This window comes from Magallana gigas, chromosome 4 (genome assembly GCF_963853765.1).
Source record: "Magallana gigas chromosome 4, xbMagGiga1.1, whole genome shotgun sequence".
NCBI classification, from domain to species: domain Eukaryota; kingdom Metazoa; phylum Mollusca; class Bivalvia; order Ostreida; family Ostreidae; genus Magallana; species Magallana gigas.
In genome coordinates, this window is record NC_088856.1 from 17794165 (window position 1) to 17817032 (window position 22868).

General features: G+C 32.3%; 1 protein-coding gene across 1 annotated transcript; it reads right to left on the bottom strand.

Annotated features, from left to right (window-relative positions):
- Positions 1-1426: 1426 nt before the first annotated feature.
- On the bottom strand, positions 1427-4006 carry LOC136274510 (tripartite motif-containing protein 2-like). Its single transcript, XM_066081505.1, has 2 exons — positions 3900-4006; positions 1427-3736 (listed from the first exon to the last, which is right to left on the bottom strand). The coding sequence occupies exon 2, from the start codon at positions 3726-3728 to the stop codon at positions 2058-2060; it is 1671 nt and encodes a 556-aa protein (XP_065937577.1). The 5' UTR covers positions 3729-3736; positions 3900-4006; the 3' UTR covers positions 1427-2057.
- Positions 4007-22868: the final 18862 nt, after the last annotated feature.

Here is a 22868-nt window from a genome sequence, read left to right on the forward strand (position 1 = left end):
GACTAAGGTACTGTGGGTTTATCAGTATTTGTTGGAGGACACCATTTTTCTGTAGTGAAAAAAAAAATGTTTATCAAAGTATGATACTAGTCAATTGAAAAAGTCACCAAGGAATCCCTGTATCTTCAAAACGTTGAATTTTACTAAATCTACGAAAACTAATGCTTATGAAATGTTAATAAAGCAGAACTTGATGTTAAGATTTATTTTCATATGTTGACAGTTTCTTTGCAATGGAATAAAATATGGAAAGCTTTTAAAAAGGAAAGGAAAATTGCACAGAAAAAATGTTGTAATTTCTAGTGAGTGGAAGTTGAACATATATTAAATCTTGATGAATATAGAATTGAGGAAAACAATCCTTTACTTAGCAACATACACCAATCTATCCGAGGGAACTTCAAATTTTATTTAAAATTATAGACAGCATGATGAAAAATTGTTGATATATCAATTGCACCCCTTTTCCTAAATAAGTGTCAAGTGATTTATAATACAATTGGCTTATCTGTGGTATTTCTTATTTATAAGGAAACATGCTTTATGTAATGTATAAATGCCGAAAACAGTTCTGTATGAAAAATATCAAAGTTTCGAGGCCCGATAAGAACTGCATGTCTGATATTTTTACGCATAGAACTGTTTTTGGCATATATCGAACTTAAAACATTCCATTGCATTTCATTGTTGATTTATACCCGAGACAGTCCGATTTTGGAGGATATCAGTACTGTAACCACTGGTAACGGTCTGTTATTATGAAGCTCAATAGTAACAGAATGTCACAGGTAAAATTTTAGACATCTATCTGTAAGGAGACATGCTTAATTGAATATTAAAACACCTCTGTGATTTACCTCCTTTGTTCCAGAAGTCTAAAATTTTACCAGTGACAGTCTATTAAATTATTTCTTACAAATTGAGTTCTACTTCAAGGTAAACTTTAATATTCAATGTTCTTAGTTATATTTGCAGAATCGTTACTCCTAGTATAAGGATAATCAGAGATTATTGTGGGTCTTGCACAGAGTGGTAAGTTAGAGAGTTATAGTTTACGGAGAATGACTTTTTGTATACTGGATTAAAGTATTAAGAAATTCTTACAATACATCCTCTTGTTATTAAATTTTTCATTTTTTAATTGGCATTAATTTTAGACTATGAACTTTCAAAATAAGAAAAAGACAACCAAAAAAAAATTATTCAGGACGTAAGATAGGCAGGGAAATAATTATTGGTATAAGATTCACATTCATTTGTCCCGGTGATATAGGGGTAGGTAAATCTCATACGTTGTATAAATGTTACAAATGCATATGTTACGTTATCTACATCAGCATTATGACAGAATACTATCCATTACGCTGTTCAATAAAGAGAAAGCTCTTGATTATTTAAAAGTAATTTATTATAAATTGTCCTCCAATCAAACATATAAAAAAAAATTCAATTTGTTTCATTCAGAAATCCAATATCATTGAAGTTTTCTATAATAAATTAATGCTATTGTTCAAACAACAACTTACGGTATACGGCCAAATAAAAATTGCCTATAATTATTAAGTACAAGGTTTGTTGACTTAATACCAATAAAACTTACTGATATCACTGAATTAGTTTGAAATAAATGGTTTTGTATAAATTTTACGCATTATGAATGTTTATAATTGCAATGAATTATTTTGCTGTATCCAATAATTAAAATATTATTATTCAAGAACTTTACACATTAAAAAAGTTTGTTTTTACATGTACATTATTCTATAAAACTTTTAATTTACAGTTTATTTTCATCTTCGTACATGTATACACCTAAATGAGATGTTTTCTCTCAGTTAATTTTGAAAATTTGATTTTCTTTAAATCCCCTGTCACACACATACAAATTGTCTTCTTTATCTACACATAAACTAAGAGGATACTGTAAATCACAGTTATCAGTGTTTACACACTTAAAAAATGCACAAGACTATACATGTACACTCATTCTATAAAACTTTAAATTTATAGTTTTATTTGATCTGGGTAAACACTTAATTAAGGTATTTTCTTTAAGTTTAATTTGAAAATTTGATTTTCTTTACATTTCCTGTCATATACTCACACACATACAAATTGTCTTCTTTATCTACACATAAACTAAGAGGATTATGTAAATCACAGTTATCAATGTAACGGAGAAACTGTCCATTCTGATCGAGAATATGCACAACGCAGTTTGTATAGTCTGCTATCAAAATACGACTCTCGCTGTCTGTTGTTATACCAGATGGTCGGAATGTCTTTTTATTAAAAACGTTGATACAACCAGTGTATCGAAATCGTAGCTTCCCAGCATGATTCACCACCACTACTTTGCAATTGTCAGCTGGACAGTCAGTTACACAGACGTCTTGGTTTCTGTTCTCAGTAATGTATTTAACGTTCTGATTTCCTGAGTACAGAGGAAAACCTTCATCATCGAATTGGATTATTTGTTTTTCTTTAGATTCTGAGTAACGGACTACCCTGCATTGAGTTAAATCATCACTGAACATGGAAATCAGTAAATCACCTGAGTAAGAAACATACAGATTGCAAGGCACCCATCCCACTAATTTGATCAACTCTTTCGTCTTCTCATTCGTTACTTTATAAACTGTTTTTGTGTCTCCGTTAGAGTATATTAGATTTCCATCACAGTCTACGCCTACATCATCCGGTGATTTCCCTGATTTTGTCTCTATTGAATTGAGGAGTATACCGTCAATAGTGTAGAAGTAGATGTTGTTTGTTTCTCCACTTGTAGCGATCTTCCCTTTGTTTACGTTAGAAACACGACGTAGTCCTTCGTGTCTTGTCTTCAGTTTTGCAACTAGCTCACATTCATTCAGTAGTTGTTTGCCCAAAGAATTCGGGTTTTCTGGTGCTAGGGAACCATTATATATAAAAGCTCTGCCTAATGGTATTATCTCTCCAGTGAGACAACATAGCTTCTCCCTGTCTATTGGTTTCGGAATGAATGTTGGCATTGACACTTTAATAAGGGAAGGGGCTTTGATTATGTCTTTATTTTTACATTGATATTCAATTGTAAGATTTACTTCATTGGATTCCTCCAATTTCTTAAGGTTTTCTGAGGTTTGTTGAAATTGAGACTGCGTTTGTTTGATATCATCACGATGTGTCTGTAAAATCTGTAAATGTGTTGATTTAAATTCGCTGACTCTTTTTTTCATTTGGTTGAAAACAAATTCGATTTCTCTGTGCCATTCCTCTTCTTGTTCTGATATTTCGTTTGTAAGTTTCTCATATTTTGCATCCATGTTGGCAATCTGGTTTTCCACATCAGTTATATAGTTTTCAAATTTTGGAGGAATTATTTTTTTCAACTGATCAATATCAGTTTTTATACCGTCCTTCTTTGTTTCATACACTTCTGAGAGTTCAGAGAAGTCGTGTTCTTTGTGTCGTGGAGATACCATACAAAAAGAGCAAACTGAAACCTCACAGTTTTTGCACAAGAGCTCGCAAGTCTCATTTTCATGTATTTTGCATTTCGGATAAATCAAGGCCAAGTTTCGGTCCTGAAATGGCACTATTCTATGATTATCATATTCATCATATATATGTTCTCCTATGCATGGCATGCAGAGGTTAAAATGACAAAAGTCACAGTAGCTCTGTACAACGTTATCCCTACAAAGTTCACATCTGGTAACATCTTGGGCACTGTTTTCCGGATCCATAGTCGTATCTATTTTTTATACAGAAGAATATTATTGTACATAGTGTCTACTTAACAAAAATATATTTACTTAAGAGAAGGTAAAATAAACATTTTGAATCATGGAATAAATTAAAAATATTAAATCTCTACATAACTGGTAGATAAGATGGGTAAACAAATATATACAAACCTCAGTTAAATGATATATTATTAATATATTCACATCTCTTCATGTTCAAATGAGCAACTTTCAGACAAGGTTATTTGAATACACTGTACCTAGATCGTCAGAAGTTTGTCAAAATTTCGACAATGAAATGTTTTTGGGTTTTTTTTTTAAACCCGCGAAGGTCCACAAGACATACGATTGATTTAGGATTACATACTAGAAGTTCGATAAAAGTTATTGGTTGGTGCTAACATCGCAGTTTGATAGCTATATATTCCGGATCAAACATACGGACTTATGATTAAAGTGTAACACTGCCATAAATTTGCAAGGTAATATAAATCTTTGACAATTTTTTCCATGTTCTCACCTACATGTTGAAAACTTCAAACGGGCTTTTATAAAATATAATAGTTAATATCAATAAAATTGATATATTTCATTTCAAAAGGGCTGTATTTCTATTGCATTGTTGTATCAAAGTATCACAAAGCAATTTAAACCAAGCAACAAAATATTTGCTAAAACCAATAATACAGATGAAAGAATGTCATCAAAGACAAACTTTCTTTTGATGACTTTCGCATACACCCATTAAACATACGTATCAGGTACCCCGGATGATTATATTGAGCATTTGGTACACATTCTCTTTTTTATCGTAAAAAACTTGTTCAAACAGATGGCTAGTAAAATAAAAGTTGTGCCTTGGATTTGAATTTTTATTTCAATTTTATTCTTTTGATAAAAGTTAACGGTTTGATTTATTTTCTATTGTAAAGTTCAATTAAACTTCACGAGTACAAATAAAACAAAATAGCATAAACCACTTAAAAAGATCCTGATCAGAATTTCAAAGCATTTTCGCTTTCCCTTTGAATAAAATACTTTTATTAGAAATAATTAATGTCTGTGTCATATTTTCGTATACCCTTATAATAACTACTTAAAGATTACTTTAAAAAATGTTTTCTAAACACAGTTTATAATACAATGCGAGACTGGAATTATGAATTACTGATAATTAACGAGGCCCAGTACAGAACGAGTACGCACGCTTTCGCGCAAAGTTTCATTTGTATTGTGACGTCATCTTTCTGCTTTGTTGACGCCATCGTGATAGTTTCAACTGCAGATATTCAGCGAAATTTTTTGAAAATAGCTCGTTTGATACGTAAAATTGATATTATATTGTGTAATAAACATAAATATCTCCAAGTATAAGCTATATTTGAGCGTGAAGAGGGTACAGCAAGCCAAGCCCTCTGTCACGTTTTCTTAACCCGCCTAAATATAGCTTAATTCAATTATTTCAAGACAGTAACCATGTATTTTATATTAATGACCCTTAATATGTGATGTTATATATTTATTTATTACTCAAATATTTCTGAATGTTTTAATAATACTATAAATATCATCATTTCCGTTTTTGTCAAATAAAAATTATCTGACAAACTGGGAAATTGGGCATACAAAAATAACTTTGAAAAGACCCCTGGAACAAACCAGGAGGTAAAAGAGGTTTTTTTTATCTGACCATTTGATGCCTTTTAACAATAACTTAATATGTAGAACAGAAAAAGAAATCCCTAGGGCAGAAGATTAAAAAAAATGTAAAACATGTGCAAAATTGATACATTTCAAGCAAAATCCCATAGGGTCCTATGTTAAAAATTAACAAACTTTGAGACAACCCCTTAAACAAACAGTGTGGTAAATGTCTTATTTTTTTTTAAAACAATAATTATATCAAGAGAAATTCATGTAAAAAATTTCATTCAAAAATCTAGGGCAGAATAAATTATACCCGGCCTCGTTAAACGTCTATTCAATTTTAAGTTTACTTTTTAACACATGAAAATGCCGATATTATTTAATCAAATAAGGAAGATTGATATATGCGTCAAAACACCTTTCAACGTAAAAACAATTTCAAAAATATAACAAAAATTGATTTAAGCGTAGTATTACAGTTTCACGTTATTACATCATTTAGTAAAAACTTATTCTAATACAACCAAACAAAATATATCTTACACATGTAAATAAATATTTTTTATTGTTAAATGTATTCTAAATGTGTACAATTTTCACTTAAATCAATTATCTGGAATATTTGATTCTTTTCAAATTTCCTCTTTTATACTCGCACACGAACAAATCATTGTTATTGTTCACACAGATTCCACATGGATACCTCAGATCACAGTTATCAATGCAACGGAGAAACTGTCCATTCTGATCAAGAATGTGGATACAGTGTTTTTTACAATCAGCTGTAAGGATGTGACCATGACTGTCTGTAGCAATACCACATGGGTTAAAGCGTTTGCAGTGGGAAATTAAAGGATGTCCTAAATACCGAAAACGTAGCTTCCCAGTATGATTAACCACCACAACTGCATCCGCCCCTAAGTCAGCCACACAAATGTCTAGATTTCTGTTCTAATTTATGTATTTAACTTTATTATTAAGTAAGTACAAAGCTATACCCACTTCATCGAATTGAATTGTTTGTTTTTCTATAGCTCCCGAGTAACGAACAACTTTGGTTTCTGTTTTGTCATATTTGTATATGGTACAGTCATTCCATGCATATCTTTTACAAATTTATGCTATGCTATGGTATGCGATTTAAATGATATGCTATGAGATTTGTATGCTATGCTATGAGATTTGTATGCTATGCTATGAGAAATTGAAATGAAGGGCTTAATGATATGGTATGCTATGCTATGCTATGCTATGGTATAATATGAGATTTGAACAAAAACGCCTCCATACACAGAAGAGTTCCACACATTTCGAAGTAAATTAATAAGAAGCCATAGTTTACCACAAATCTGTTATGTAAACATTTATTTTTTTTATATAAAAACATTTAAAACCGAGTTAAAAGAATGTTGTATGCTATGCTATGGTATGCTATGGTATGATATGACAAATGCGGTTCTATGAGATTGTATGCTATGATATGAGATTCCAATGCTATGCTATGAGATTTCAATGCTTTGCTATGAGATTTCAATGTTATGCTATGCTATGGTGTATGTTGTAAAAGATATGCTTGAACCGACTGTAACAAGAAGATTACAATGAGTAGCGGTTACACAAAGGTTATTAGGTATCCATTCATGTAAATTGATTACCGCTACAGTTTTGTCATTTTCTACTTTATAAACTGTATATGTTGTCCAGTCAGAGTATATTAGATCCGAATTACTGTTTACAACTATATCATCTGGGTATAGATTTGATTTTGTCTTGATTTCCTTGAGCAGTACACCTTCCATATCGTAACATTTAATATCGCCTGTCTCTCCACTCATCCACACTTTTTTTTCATCAACATACACAACTTTGCGTATTTTATTATATTCGAATTTTAATGTGTCAGCAAGCTCAAATTCATGTAGCAACTCATGCTTTATATAGAGTTTAGATTTACCAGCGAAGATGCAGTCTCTTCTGTTGACAATGAAGTTATATCTCCAAAGCATGTATGCAACTTATCTTCTTCTATTGGTTTTGGGCTGAATGTTGGCAGCGATACATGAACCACTAATGGAAGCTTGCTGAGCTCTTTGTTGTCGCAGTTGTATTTAATAATTTGTAATATTTCGTTGGATTCCGTTATTTCCCTTAAGGATTGAACAGTTTGTCTGATTAAATTTTGTTTCTGCTTGGTATCCTTTATTTTGTTTTGTAAAATGACACGATGATTTGATTTCATACTGGTAATTTCACTATTGAGTTTGCTTATAAGGTTGTCAATTTCTTTGTGCCACTTTTCTCCATGTTCTCAAATCGTTGTCGCAATGTTTTCGTAAATTACGTCCAAATTGGCAATCTGTTTTTCTAAATCTAGAGCAATTTCACAGTAAGTTGGCGTTAGAACATTTTCCAAATCATATGTATCCTTTACAATATTCTCTTTCTTTGTCTCATAAACTTCGGTAAGCTCAATAAAAACATGTTTTTTGTGTTGTTTAGATGCTATACAAAACGAGCACACAATAGTTGCACAATTTTTGCATTGAAATTTACAAGTTTTGTTTTCATGTGTACCACATTTTGGAAAAATCAAAGAAGATTTTCGTCGGTGAAAAGGGACAACCCTATGTTTGTCATATTCATCTAGTATATGTTCTCCTGTGCATGGATTGCAAAAGTTGACATGACAAAAATCACAATAGCTATGTACTATAGCCTTCTTTCAAATTTCACATCGGGTTTCGTCCTTGGTACTGAGGCAATCATCCATAGTCGGTTATTTTCTGCTAATTAAAAAGAAATGGAGGTTTGTACCTTGCCGTTTTGTGAAAATTATGATATGACAATGGTATTTTTAATGAAGAAAAAAGTTACCGGTTCTTTGATTATGAAGTCAATATTGACAAATGAACAAACGATATAATAATGCACAACATAAAAGGCCATCAGAGTATGAAAAAAAAGATGAATTACATACCAATTTGAAAAAGATTGGTGCTGTGCTAAACGATGTTCGTTTATATTATCAGGTTAGCTCAAACAAGTCCAATATTATCGGACAACGGATAAGGGGTTCAAAGTCCAATAACAATTTAAAATGCCTACGGCTGATATCACCAAAAATAAACATTATATAAATAAAATAAAAATTTATGGGTTTTGTTAAATTTAAAGTAAGATATCATTTCTCGGATATTTAGGTCAATAAATGGTAAAGCTTGCATACGAGTCAACAAAACTGTCGGGTTTTCTTTTAAAAATCGATCTTTAACAAATAATTTATGCATTTAATTGCTTAAACATTTTAAAAGTTTGTCATCAATACACAGACTTATTTATCGAAAAGTCTTGCCTATTGATTATGTTACTTATGCGACATTCACAAAATTCTAAAGTTTATAACAGAATGTTCATTCATTTGGTTTAAACTAAGAAAAAAAAACGGTTTTCCAGAGTTTAAACATGAGTAAACCATTTAAAAGTTTTCTTGATATTCACAATCGAAATAAAAAACAGTTTTTACTTAATCTGGCAGTGTTAACACTTTTTGAAGAAAAACTAATATTACCAAAAAATATTATATATGCTCGTGCAGAATAATGCGTTTTTACCAGGGGACCAAAATTTACGGTCTTAGACTCTGCAGAGCCTCGTCCTAGACCATAGATATTTATTATAAATCTGTGACAATCAGCAAAAGATGGATACACCAGAATAAGATAGTTTAAAGGGAATAAATTAAATCAGAACACACAAATATCTTTCATACATGTAATGTAAACAATTTTATAAGTACAATACGTCAACGTTTGAATTTTTGTAACATAAATATGAGAATTTAGAACCAACGCCGAAAACGAGTTATACATAGTGCTTTTTATCAAAAACAATGCAGCAAATTCTTAAATGCTAAAACCAATATTTGTTATTTTATTTCCGATGAATCAGAATTCCGTAATAGATTTTTCAAAGTATGAAAGATAAATATCTAATAGAATCCATTGAATACTAGTACTGTTCTTTTTTTCTGCAGTCATTATTATTCTGTTGAAAATGCGAATTTCACGCTCAAGACTTGGAATTATTACATTACTCCTCAGGAATAGAATACCTTGAAATTTCTTCACGAAGTAGAAATAGAGTGTCAACTACAAGCTCGTCTCCGTAAATCTCCTAAAAACAGAGAGTCTCTCGTGCTTGTCGGAGGTTAACGGAGACAGCAGAGCGTCTGTTTGACGAACGAGACTAGAATTCATTATTGCGTGGATCCATACAATTTTTAGAAATATTTCAAGTACTGATACATAGTTTAATGGAGTTAATTCTATTTTTAAATTATACCTATCCCAAATGTATACGTTCCTGCTCTAGTTCATCTCAAGTATTGGGAAATGTAGTCATTATCATGAACCGAGAACAAGAACATATACAAGGGTGGGGTGGGCGGGGTAAAATCATGGATACGCTGAACCACCAGTGCCATCTACCGTGCTCATCCTAAATATTCAGTATCATTGGTACAGCTCTGAGAAAGATGACGTCATCACTTTTGCGGTGACGTATTACACTTGGGATATATACCTATCCCAAGTGTATACGTTCCTGCTCTAGTTCTTCTCATGTATTTGGAAATGTAGTCATTATCATTTCCTAGACCATTACCATTGTAACTTAAGTGCCTTCATTCCTCGCAATACTCATCACCATAAAATTCATCTAAACAAAATATGCTGAGTTACAAACAGTCTATTCTAACATACTCCTGAACTTAAAGATAAAAAAACAAGTTAATCAAAATGGGATAAATTTATTGTTTAAAAAACATTATATCTATTATTTTCAAATTTTAGATTTGACATTCTTTCAACTTATCACTGTTATGAGTTAAACAGTTGTTTCATATCTACAAAATGTTAGTCAACAACAAATTAACCGCCACTGCTATTTACAAAACAAACAGTCCTACAAAATCCTAATATAATGTAGATGATAATTAATCTACTGTTAATTCAAAAACAAAAGATCTTTCTTATTCCCTAAATTGTATTGTATTGTATTAAAGGCCTTATCGTTAATGAAAAGCTTTTTGTAAAATCTTAAAATCTCCATATTGTTGGAACTGATCTTACACAAAATCACATTGACCCTGCACTGTCTGCTAATATACCTGCGATATCATCAGATTCCACTAAAGCTGGCAATCTACTATAATATTCTGCTGTTCCCTCTCCATACCATCCCACATGGTTCATAATTTGTCCTACATTGGCAACCGAACCAGATAAAGCCAGAGTCACTGCACACTAAGCTCTAAAACTATGAGGAGTCTCACCCTCATACATTCCTAACAAAGTAAAATACCGAATTAGTCTTTCATACATTAATGAATATGTAACTCTATCACCTATGACACTACCATTCTCTAAAACAACTCTAAAAAGAAAACCATTTGCAAGATCCACACCCATTCTTTTACAACCTTGAACATATGTGTGCAAAACAATTACTGGACAAACAGTCTTTCTTAATAACAAAATTTATGTTATTATATGATTTATGTTTATTTTATCCTAAAGTTTTCCCAAATGTTTGTTTTATTACTAAACCAGAATTGTCATCCAATCTCTTTACCTCCTGTCCTACAAGCATTGCCAAGTCATTTGCCCTATTTCCCCCGAAGAACTGTAATTTCATCCAAGCTTGATCTGTAAGGAGCACATATCTTTCCTTCGATGAAATATTAACCCTACTGGTACTGTACCAGTTATCGGCTAAGACCAGTTATCGGCTAAACTAAGAGTTCGGGTTTATAGCACGCGACAATCCAAGATTTTTTAATTCAGTCGTCTTTTTCGAATAAAGAAATGTAAGTTTGCTTGAAAACTTTCTTGAGTATGTTTTATACATGAGCTTAAACGATCGTTGTTTACCGCTGATTTTACATCTTTGCACTTTCAGCAGTGGGGGAAGTGACGTAAAAAGTTAAAAATAGAATATTACCTCTTTGTGATACGTTATTATATCCCTTCTTTGATTTGACATATAAAATCAATACATTTAACATGTATAAACAAAAGGAATTCACGAATTTCCGAGAGATTCGTAGCGCAATTGAACGCCTGATTGCACAATTATGTATTGAATAGTATACGATTTAGTGTATTACCGTATGGTAATAAACGAATTATTTTATGAGTTTTGTTTATAATGTATCATGACCCCAAATACTTTAGTCTGACCTCACAAGGGGCATAATTCAAACTACATTTAGCAGAGTATAAAATCAACATGAACACGGATTTTTACGATGTTATTATCACGAAGCCGATAACTGGTACAGTAAATCGTAAAAACCCGGCAAATTCGGGGCGTGCTTAAAAGCACAAAACAAGATGTTTTGGGTTCTAAATAATGATATAAACTAACAGATTGATAAATAAGGAGTTCACTTTTTAAAGTATGTCAAGTTTTATCCAAAAATATCAAGAAATAAGGAATTACGAAAAGAAAACGTTAAATTTTAGCCGATAACTGGTACAGTGCCAGTACCCAATTCATTATCTATATACGAGACAATTCTTTTTATTTTACCTGCATGGGAACTACATGTGCTGCCGCTTGTTCCTCTTGAATAAGTTTCACATACTGTTTGATGCAATGTGCCACTGCAAGGTTACCTGTATCACTTCTCTCATCCCAGAATTTACCACGACCACTTTCGTAAAAGATCTCCGACAAAGGACTAAGTGCGGTTTTATGCAATTTTTGCCCCCCCCCCCCCAAAAAAATCAAAGTTTTAGTAAGAGCTTTAAAATAAGGTGAAAGATAGTTTAAATCATATTGGAAATAAAGGTGTAAAAGGTTATCACCACAGTGACGTCATAATGTAGAAATGACGTCATGAATATTGCATTATTTTGATAAATTGATGTTTTGTAGCAAAATATGGGTGTTTTACGATGGTTTTTCGACTGGGAAACATCGAGCGCATGCTTGCTCAAGTACCATTTTTTAGTATAATATGTATAACTATCTGAAGAAAAACATGTGTTAAAATCGCACTTGAGCAGACCTGCGCTCTATACTTCCGAATGCAAAATATAGAGCAAAAATAAGAATATCTTCATTTGTTTGCAAATTTGCGGGAATTAGGTAATTTAGGTGACGTCATAGATAAACAGGGAGTGAGCAATGATGACTAAAATCAAGATTAAAGTTATAGGCATCCTCATTACAATGATTTGTGAAGATTTCATTTTCATACGATACTATTTAAAAATTGGTTGAAATCGGGGGCAGATATTTGACCATATCGCACATAGTCCTTTTGTACCATGACCGATACTGTCCCAGCTGCTAATCGTCTTGGGCATTCACAACTTCCTATTTCTTTAGTACCCAAACATGTAAAATTTATTTTATGAACTGGTGTTTTACCAAAATCATCCTTCCTACCAGAAAATGCTTTAGATCATCAGGGGTACAATTAGATCTTGTGCAATCTTTCCTCAATAGTGGAAGAAATAAATTCAGAAAGTTTTTCAAAGTATCTTTTCTCTTAGATAAAGATGATGATGAAGATTTGTCATTCAATTCCTAAATCCTCTTGTCAATCTTAACAAGATCCAAGCTTTCTCCCTACGAAATGAAAAACAAATAGCTTAGATAAACAATAGCCTGAATGCAACTAGTGGCCATCTCAGACCTTTATTATCAGTGATGGAACCCTTATTACTGCCTTATCTCTCCCCGGGCCCCTAACTCTAAACTCTGGATTACATGCTTTTGAACAAAAGGCCACCAAACAGGTACAGGCTTGATCAATGGCAGGACACAGGTGCACAGCCCAACTTTCTATTCCTTTAAAAATAAGAGTACAGGATGTATAAGGGCAAAAGGGGATAAACGTATGCATTAACCATCACTGACAAATCCTGAGCAAACAAATTTACACCAGATGAAAATGGGGTAGGATATGGGGTAAAATGTGGTAGTGCTTTACCTCCTGAAGATTTCATCACATTAGAATCAATAGGCATTGAATGAGGTCTAAATTGCCTTTCAACACACAGCCATGAACCAATATTCAAACATGTATCACTGTAACTAAGACTACGTGAAGGTGAATCTGCCTCATTGAAATCTGAGGGTACATATTGCATGTGCAGATCACAATTACATGAAGTCACCAACTGAAATATCTGTTTTGTTATGTTGTTCAAAGATCTATCCCGTCCTCCTTGATTGTTCCAGACACTCAGAACAGCAACATTATCTACCAGTAAGTCAACCCTTGAATCTCTAATTACTTCCTCTATTGACTTCAAGACCTGAAGGACTGCCTCAGCTTCCTTCAAATGAATAGGTCTACTGTCGTTTGTCTCCCAAAAATCTCCAAGTTCAACCTTTTTCCCCTGAAAACAAACTACTGCCCCATACTTGTAGCCATGCAGAAGCATCTGTTGAAATATTTACTTGCTTATGACTCTCTGACCTCCACTTTGCTTAATCCTTCCACGAGTCCAAGAAAACGCCAGTATTTTAACTCCTCCCGCAATTCATCACCTATGAAAATACGTTTTGAATTTTTAACTCCACATGAAATTGCATTATAAACTTCATTGTAGTACAATTTAGCTCCTGGAATTGCAAGACCCATCGAAACACACTTGCCTGCAAAACGCTGCAAAGTTCGAATAGAAACCTCCCTGCCTGCCAAAAGTGACTCTCTTAACTCTCTAAACTTTAACTTTTTATCCTCTGGCAAGATATAGGCTAACTTTACTGATCCACCAAAAATCCAAGGATTCGTACACATTGTCGGCGTTCCAGGCATGATTGTTCAAGTGATACTGCGTAACCTAAACGGGTTAAAATTTGACGTAGAGCATATATCACCCTAAAACAATGTTCTTTTGCTTCCAAGTCAGTAGTGCCCTCTGATTGGTTAGGTATCATTAAACGGTCATCAATATACTGAGTTGTTATTACATTCAATTTTCTAAGATAAATAAGATGTAATTGTCATTTCGACAGTTTGATTAACATATGGTGAGGTCTTCCATCCAAAAGGCAAAACTGTGTAAACCATGATAAATCCACCAAATTCAATCCCAAGTAAGTCTGTGAATTCTCTGACAAAGCAATGTGTTCATAGCCTGACTTTTCATCACATGTTGCCATCAATGCTTCTGAATCTATCAACCTATAAACATTATTTAAAGTTTCAAGACGAAACGGAGAATCTTTTATCCACAAATTTAAGTACATTCCATCCAAACATAACCGTGGTTTAGATGGTTCTACTAACAAAGGCATCACAACCCTAGGCATGTCACATTCACCAATCTTCCCCAGAACTCTTATGGCTCCTGACCTTATTTTCTCATACAAAATCTGGCCTACAAACTCCTTATGATCCCTACAGCTAATGCTTTTTTCTAAGAAAATGCTTGAAGGTTCATCACTGTCATTAGAAAGACCTTTAAAGTTTCTTTTGAAATGTGAAAAGAATTTCACAACATCTACACCTTGTGTAAGCCACCTACTTATTCTAAACTGAACATCTTCATCTACTACTCCCTTATTCAAAACTTCATTCCAATGATCCATATTATGATGTATCTGACCTGACGTATATAATTTTGGGTCACGCAATGGTAAATTTTTAATGTCAAAATCAACCCATTGAAGGACAGACTCAGCTGTAGGATGTTTGGTTACAAATGAGGGAGTCCCACCTCCCAATGTCACCAATGATGAATTTTGTCTTAGTTCTACACGAGTTGGATCGAAATCAAGTCCTCTGTCCCATTCTGGTATTCTATAATATTTATTTCCCTGTAAATAAACTACCAAGAGTCCAACATGGAAGACATATGGGTGATAGAACTCCCTCACTTGTAACCTACGTGAAATAAATCCACTAAGACCTAGCTGTCTTCAGGTTCGAGGTCAGGCATTCCATAAATTTTTTTATTTTTTCATTTTTATAAAATGTTTTAACTACCTCGTCCATGTAAAAGTACAGATAAACACAAAAATGATGAAATACTGTGTTTATAAATCTCAAAATCATACAAAATGTTGAGAATAATATTTTCACAATGATTTAAAAGAAATGTGGGAAATTCAAAACCAAGATAATTCCTAATTTTGCAATGTTGAAGGCACTAAACCATAGTGACCCCTATAGTCTATCTGACTAATAACCCATACTTTCCACTGGAAATTCTCTACTTTCTCTTCACTTGTTTCATAAGTTCACAATCTCTTACATAGTGGCTTGATGATTCACAAAATAAGCATGTACCCCTGCCCATACTCTGTTTCCTATAAGGCCTCCCTTGACCCTGGGGTTTCACTGACCTATACATGTATCCCCCTCCATATTGAGGTGCATATGAATAAGGCCGAGGAAATCCCATTGGATACATTGGCATAGGTGGGTACAAATTTGCTAAAACTCTTTACAGGAAGTATTATCCCTCTTAACTTCAGAAGTCCCACTCTCCATTAAACATTTATTTATGGCCTTAGTCACTGTACCTGCAACTTTCCCCCCAAGAACCGTTAAACATAAATTTCCCATGTTAATCTTGCCCTGCATTCTACTACCTTGTCTAAACAGTTCTTTATACACATCCATGTCCTCATGGTTCACTTTTCTAGCTAACTTAGATAATTCATCTAAACTCAAAAAATTCAGTGCTTCACTGGGTTGGGACTGGGTACAGAGAACTTTAATCTTGTCCTTCACCTGCTGAATCTGTGTACCATCCTTGTCTTTGACTTCAGGTGTTGGATCTTGTAGCTTCCTACGTTTATCACCATTTGAATCCTAAAATGCATAAATCATTTGATAATGATTAACATCATAATAAGTAGTAATACTGTACCTGGTTGAAGTGAATATAGTTTAACCATTTATTCAAAATATTTAATCCCTATCAATGCAAACTAATAAGTTAGAAATCAATATATTAATATAATTTAACAATATATAATTAATTACTAATAATAACATATCACTAATAATTAATCACTCTTTGGTGAAAAAAACCTCATCCGTTAACTAAGAGTACATGGTCTTTGTCTGTTGCCTTCCTTGAATTTGAAGTAGGCCCTTGCTCTCGATCTGCAGTCGTTGCTGACGAGTGACCTAATTCTGGATCCAACAAATCATGTCCTTCTGGTTGTCCTTTTTCATTAGCATGTGATATACAGACATGGAGTAGTAACTTTTCAAAATCCTCATCATTTGGGTCCTTCCCTATTATTTTGAATTAATTTAATTCAATAAAATTGCACCACTTGTTCTTAAACTTCTATAGTTATAAATTAGAGATTTAAGAGCTATTACACTGTAATATCATAAATATCATTCCTTCATTCATGACAGAAATTTTGCTATATTGTAAATAATAATAACTTCCAGTTCCAGTAACTCAATCCCGTTTTCTCCAGTTAAATCCTCAACAGCCTTCAATACATCCTCATTAGACATATTTTCGGTACGCCTTGCAGAAGAAATCCTAGCTAACTGTTTAATGCCATGTGCATCTTGAATATCCCTCAACTTTCTGATAACTGGTAATAATTGTTTTCCTTTCAGGGAATGTTTTCTTTTTAAAACAATAGGTAACACCATTAACAACATCCAACCGGAAGTTAAACTAAAAAGCTAATATACAAATAGATCCGTACATATCTATAAAGTCCGGCAACAAAATTGAAAAATCAAAAAGATTTGATTAATTAACATCACACGTATGCTTGTTATTATTTACTCTTGACAATACTTTTTTTCAAATTATCCTATTTCTCGTCGCATACGTTATATCTGCGATTTTCGACCTTCATAAAATCCATGTTGAATCAGTGCAATCATCCATCGACAGTCTTAATAAAATCATACCATTTAACCACATCACCAATATTAATCTAACAAGACCCTCATTAGCGGTAAACAAGCTATTACCAACTCGCTGATTATGTATATCTTGTCCTCATGGTACCTCCAGTACCAGCCATGCCATACGGTCGTCCTCATCGGCAAATACATTACCTTGCCGCTTCTCAATACGTCTTCCTCCTTGGTGCAGCTCTGAGAAAGATGACGTCATCACTTTCGCGGTGACGTACTACACTTGGGATAATTACACAAAAAATGATTCATATAAGGTTTTCTCAAAACTGTTGTTGGAAAAGTCCAAAAATTCATGTAATAAAAATGTGGATAATTCAAATACAGATTCGATACTACTTGTCATGCAAAATAACATTATTGATTTTAAAAGAAATAATAATTGATAAAATTAACTCCCGTCAGTACTTCAGTACATTAATTTTCTAAAGTTTTTACGAGTCTTTCTATAAATATTGATTGAACAAAGAAACATCATTTTCTTTGAATAAACGTTTTTATGAGATATAATTCAGTCCGAGTTTACTATGATAATGTACTACAAGATACTAGTATTCCTTTATAATAATTGATTTGCGTGATGAAAACAAATTCAAATAAGTAATATAAGTCATGATAAATCGTGTATTTTAAAATGAATATTCTCTAACACAACAAGAAACATTTTTGGGAAACTATTATTATTAAATTTAAGTTAAAGTTAAATGTTAAAGTAAATGTTAAAGTTTAACATACACCACTGTGATAATATTAGGATGTCTACCATTCTAAATATTCGTGTAGAATATTTGTATTATATATTATGTTTTATTATGAATGCAGCTTAAGACAATCACTGTTATTTATTTACTGGCTATTCGGACGATACAAAGCTTTTTGTCCCCCGAGACAGCAACTTTTTCACGAGGTGAATCCGAGGGAAATAGTTGATGTCGAGGAGTACTTTAAACTTGCTATCATCCGAATAGCCAGTGAATAGGTCTTTTATTAACCGAGAAAAACTGATGCAGATTTGCTAATGATCAACAAATTAAAGTTGTCAGACTTTGAGTTTAATGTAGCGACTTGGATTACCCCAGCGGTGTTTTGATTTTAACGAGAAATCGAAAGCCGCCAAGTTTCGATGACTATTTATCATAGTTAGAGAGCAGGAAAACTATTTCACAATCAAAATAAAGACGCAGGATTATTTGTTGTAATTTTACGTGAATAATATTCACAGAGGTATATATAAAAGTGGCTATATCGTCATTGGAACTGTGCAATTCAGAAAGTGTAAGAAAATATACAACACATCATAACTATTATTTTTACATTTATTTAGTATTTTAGAGAGAACAAGAAAAACATGTGCCACACAAATGTTTCTTATGGATTACAATTGCAATTCTTGCCTATATTATTTGTGTTTCAACCACAACAATAACGTAGTCATGTAGATTTATAATCAATAACAAATAAAAACTGCATATGGAAACTAATGTTGTTTGCAAAAAATAATTTCTATCTTTTATGCACATTATTTGTAACTGTCATATGAAGATATATTTAAAGGAATTTAATAAAATCTACTTCCGATATTGTGATAAAATGACTTGCACAAAGTTTTAAAATGATCTGAATTATTTCAAAATTAGCAATTGTTTACTATCCTGATTTCAAATTTTTTTGTTCCAAAATCTATAGATTTTTATAATTATGCCTTATTTTGAACATTTGTAACTACGCTAAATGTTTAAATTTTTTATACTAATTTTTATTTCTATACTAGAATTTCATTTTCTTTAGAATGTAAAAACAAAAACTATTTCTAAAATCCATTTAGGTTGAAATATTGAAACTGCCTAATTTGGCATATTTCTCTATATGTTGGCGCGGAAAAAAAGAAAATATAACTATTTAAACTCCAAATAATATTTCAAGGCCCGTCAATAAGAATTTTTTTTCTTCGGATTTTTCTTCGGTTCCATGCATAGTTCACAAGACAAACTATGTCGTATGCGGCATTTTAGCATTTTCCAATTTATATCATTAATCGCTTTTTTATTATTTGAACTTTACGAATAATGTTTATTTTGAATTAAAATACGATGCTAAAAAATCCTTCTTCGCAAGTACTACTGCATGAACTAAAAGGCTACACAGTCAAAAGTGTGGTTTCTGTAATTATTTTACAAACATATAAAATGTGCAGTTCTATTATTTCGAAGTCCGTGAACCTTTTTTACCTCGATCGGAAAACAGCCGACAGAAACTTTTTCGGATAGTATAGATACCCAAATGGTAACTGAGGAGCGGTTGAAACTTAAACGACGATCAACTGATTTATGAATTCATGCCAGCTTTAATTTTACTATGAATTTGTCATGAAGCTATAGCTCTTATTTTCATAAATTCAATATACGTCTTCAATGGGATACTGAAGAGGATCATGAGCATGGGAACTTTGTTTCTTGAGTTAATCAATAAATAACAATGCTTTAAAACATGTTATTTATATCATTGCCTGTAGGTTTTCAAAGGAATAATTCTATAAAGAAACCTGATGTCACGTTAGCGAAGATGTCTCTTGTTTTTAAATGGTCTAAGGAATTTGGCCTGTGTCATTAATCAAATGAAAGCTCAACAAAACGATCACCATTGACATCGTTCCAAGTTAGCGACATTAGACGTTATCGTTCGATGTTTTGGAAAGCAAACATGGTATATAGGTTCTTTAATATTTAACAAAAGTCAAAAGAAAGTCATGCTATTTGAGTTTCAAAATATATGATACCATAACTTGAATGGATTTGGACTTGAATCAAAAATTGTAATTCAATTTGCCAAACCTTGACTAATGCAAACATCAAAAGGTATGTTTGATCTCTTATTGAATATGCCTCGATACATAGATCAAACTAAGTTGATTTATTACATTTCAATTTGTATTGCCTTGTCTTATCCAAATATCAAATAGGAATTCAACCCAAGCAACAAAAGACATTTGCAAACACCAAAAACACAGATGAAAGAATGCTATGAAAAACATTTTGTTTGTTTTGAGGACTTTCACGTACACGTACACTCATAAAGCATTCTTTTTAGGTGCAACGCATGATTATTACCATAAAACACGAGAACGTTTGTAATAGCTTTTTACTTAACGCCAAATCATATCCATATTTGGTAATAATTCAGCAATACTTTTAATTAATGAGAATTCAAAACATTGAAATAATGTTCCTATCTGAAAACTATTTTAATGAAAACATACACAATTGAAGCACGTCAAATGTTGTGTTATGTAAACAATAAACCATGTAATGTCGAAAGTCACTTTTCTACAAATTAGACCAAAAATTAAAACAAATAAAATGCGAACCTTAAAAAAGTTATTGTATTATCCAAATAAAGACGATATTTACTGTTTAATGGTAAAAAACTTAATTACTAAAAACAGAAAGTCTTCTATAATTGACTTAAAAGAGATAACGTCGCCCGAAGTCATTGAGCAATGTAAAGTGATACCAGCATTGATTCAACTCGAAAAAACACCAATGCAAACAATGAAAATGCATGGTAATGCAAATAATATGTCAAATGTTATTCCTGCATTTGTGTTTGAACGAAATATTATTTGGTCGTAGCAACTGTGTGTTTGACGTCAACTAGCCCGGAAAATGATTATCAGTTAATTTTGGTCAAACGAATTACTACAGGTAAAGTCATTTGATTTTCAATGTCTTTTCTACCATGATCATTGATATACTTAGAAAAAAAATTGAAATTTAAGAATAACCTAATATTTCTTAAACAATTGTGAAAAAATGAAAGGTCAAGTTGTATAGATTGGTTTTAAAATGAAGGGACAAATCAACAAGAGGCTTGATATCATTTATTGGACGTTGCGTGCTTTGTGAGAACAAAACATCCTTTTTTCGAATCGGGAAAGAAAATATGAAATGGACATATCAACAACAAAAACATATACACATTCACATATCATCAAAATATATTTTGGTGCATAAAATAACTTTCATGAAAAATATAGAAAGATAGCGACATTGTTAGATGTTTTATATATTGTTAATGATTCTTATATCTTTAATATTTGGTATTCGTCCCCTTTTAATATTTAAGTTCAATAAATCGTATTCAATGGAGAACGTATTATAGCAATAAACATTTTTCTTTGGCATATGGGGAATTTGCGGTCATATTGTACATTTGAGAATAAAAATGTAAAAAAAAAATTGAACTGATTTGTTTCTGCTCAAAACTGTCCACAACGGTTGTCAAAAGTTAAAACGGCAATAAATATGAGCTTCTGCATGTTGTTTTGTATGTAAAGTACGCATTTAAGAACAAAGCAATACTTATCAATCACTTAGAACAGCTGTAAAACTGCGCAGCTGCAAACTTTTTTTGAAGATTTAAAAATCTGAGAAAATAATAGAGGGGTTCGATGGTGTCTTATCTACAACCATTTGTTGAGGAAAAGTTTGAATCTTACATATTATTGAGGTAACTTTGTCTCAAAATAAGGTACATTTTTTTTAATCCTTCGGCATAGAATCTTTTATAGAACACGAATATTTAGTCTATTCGTAGAACTCTTTTGTCTATGGAGGCACATTGACATTATATTTTCATCGAGAAAAAAATAATGGCAACTTCAAACAATCTGGGTTAAATGGCAGACATCTTTTTTCATTACAATTATAGCTTTAATGTACCTCCATAGACACAGACAAAAATATCTGGTACTAATGGATGTATTTTAAAACCTATTTTAAAAATATGGCACTCTCTTGGTGAACGACAGAATTTTTATCAGATGAATTCATATCAATGCAAAGACTATTTACTTAAAGTATTTAATATAAAAATTTTATTATTATCATTCTTATACAGTACTGTTCTAGGAAAATGTATGTTGACTTCGATCGAGTAAATTATTTATATTAAGAGTATTTGATTTTCTTTACATTTCCTCTTTTGTGCTCACACACAAACAAATCACCTTCATTGTTCACACATAAACCACATGGAAACTCCAGATCACAATTATCAATGCAACTAAGAAACTGTCCATTCTGATCAATAATGTGGATACAATGGTTATTATAATCAGATGTTAGGATGCGACCATGGCTGTCTGTAGCAATACCAGATGGGGTGAAGCGTCTGCTGCGGGAAGCTGAACGATGTCTTGTAAACCGAAATCGAAACTTCCCATCATGATTTACCACCACAACTGCTTTAGCCCCAAAGTCGGCCACACAGATATCTTGATTTCTGTTCTCAGTTATGTATTTCACTTTATCATTCAATGAATACAGAGCTTTACCCTCTTCATTAAATTGAATTGTTTGATTTTCTATAGATCCCGAGTAACGAACAACTTTAGCTTCTGTTCTATCATATCTGTACATGGTAACAAGAAGATTACCAGGAGTAGCGGTTACACATAGGTAACTAGGTATCCATTCCTGAACTTCGATTACCGCCACACTTTTGTCATTTTCTACTTTATAAACTGTATATGTTCTCGGGTCAGAGTACATTAGAACCGAAAAACTATC

Coding starts and splice junctions, on each gene's coding strand:
- LOC136274510 (XM_066081505.1), bottom strand. CDS start 3,728: ATGGATCCGGAAAACAGTGCCCAAGATGTTACCAGATGTGAACTTTGT.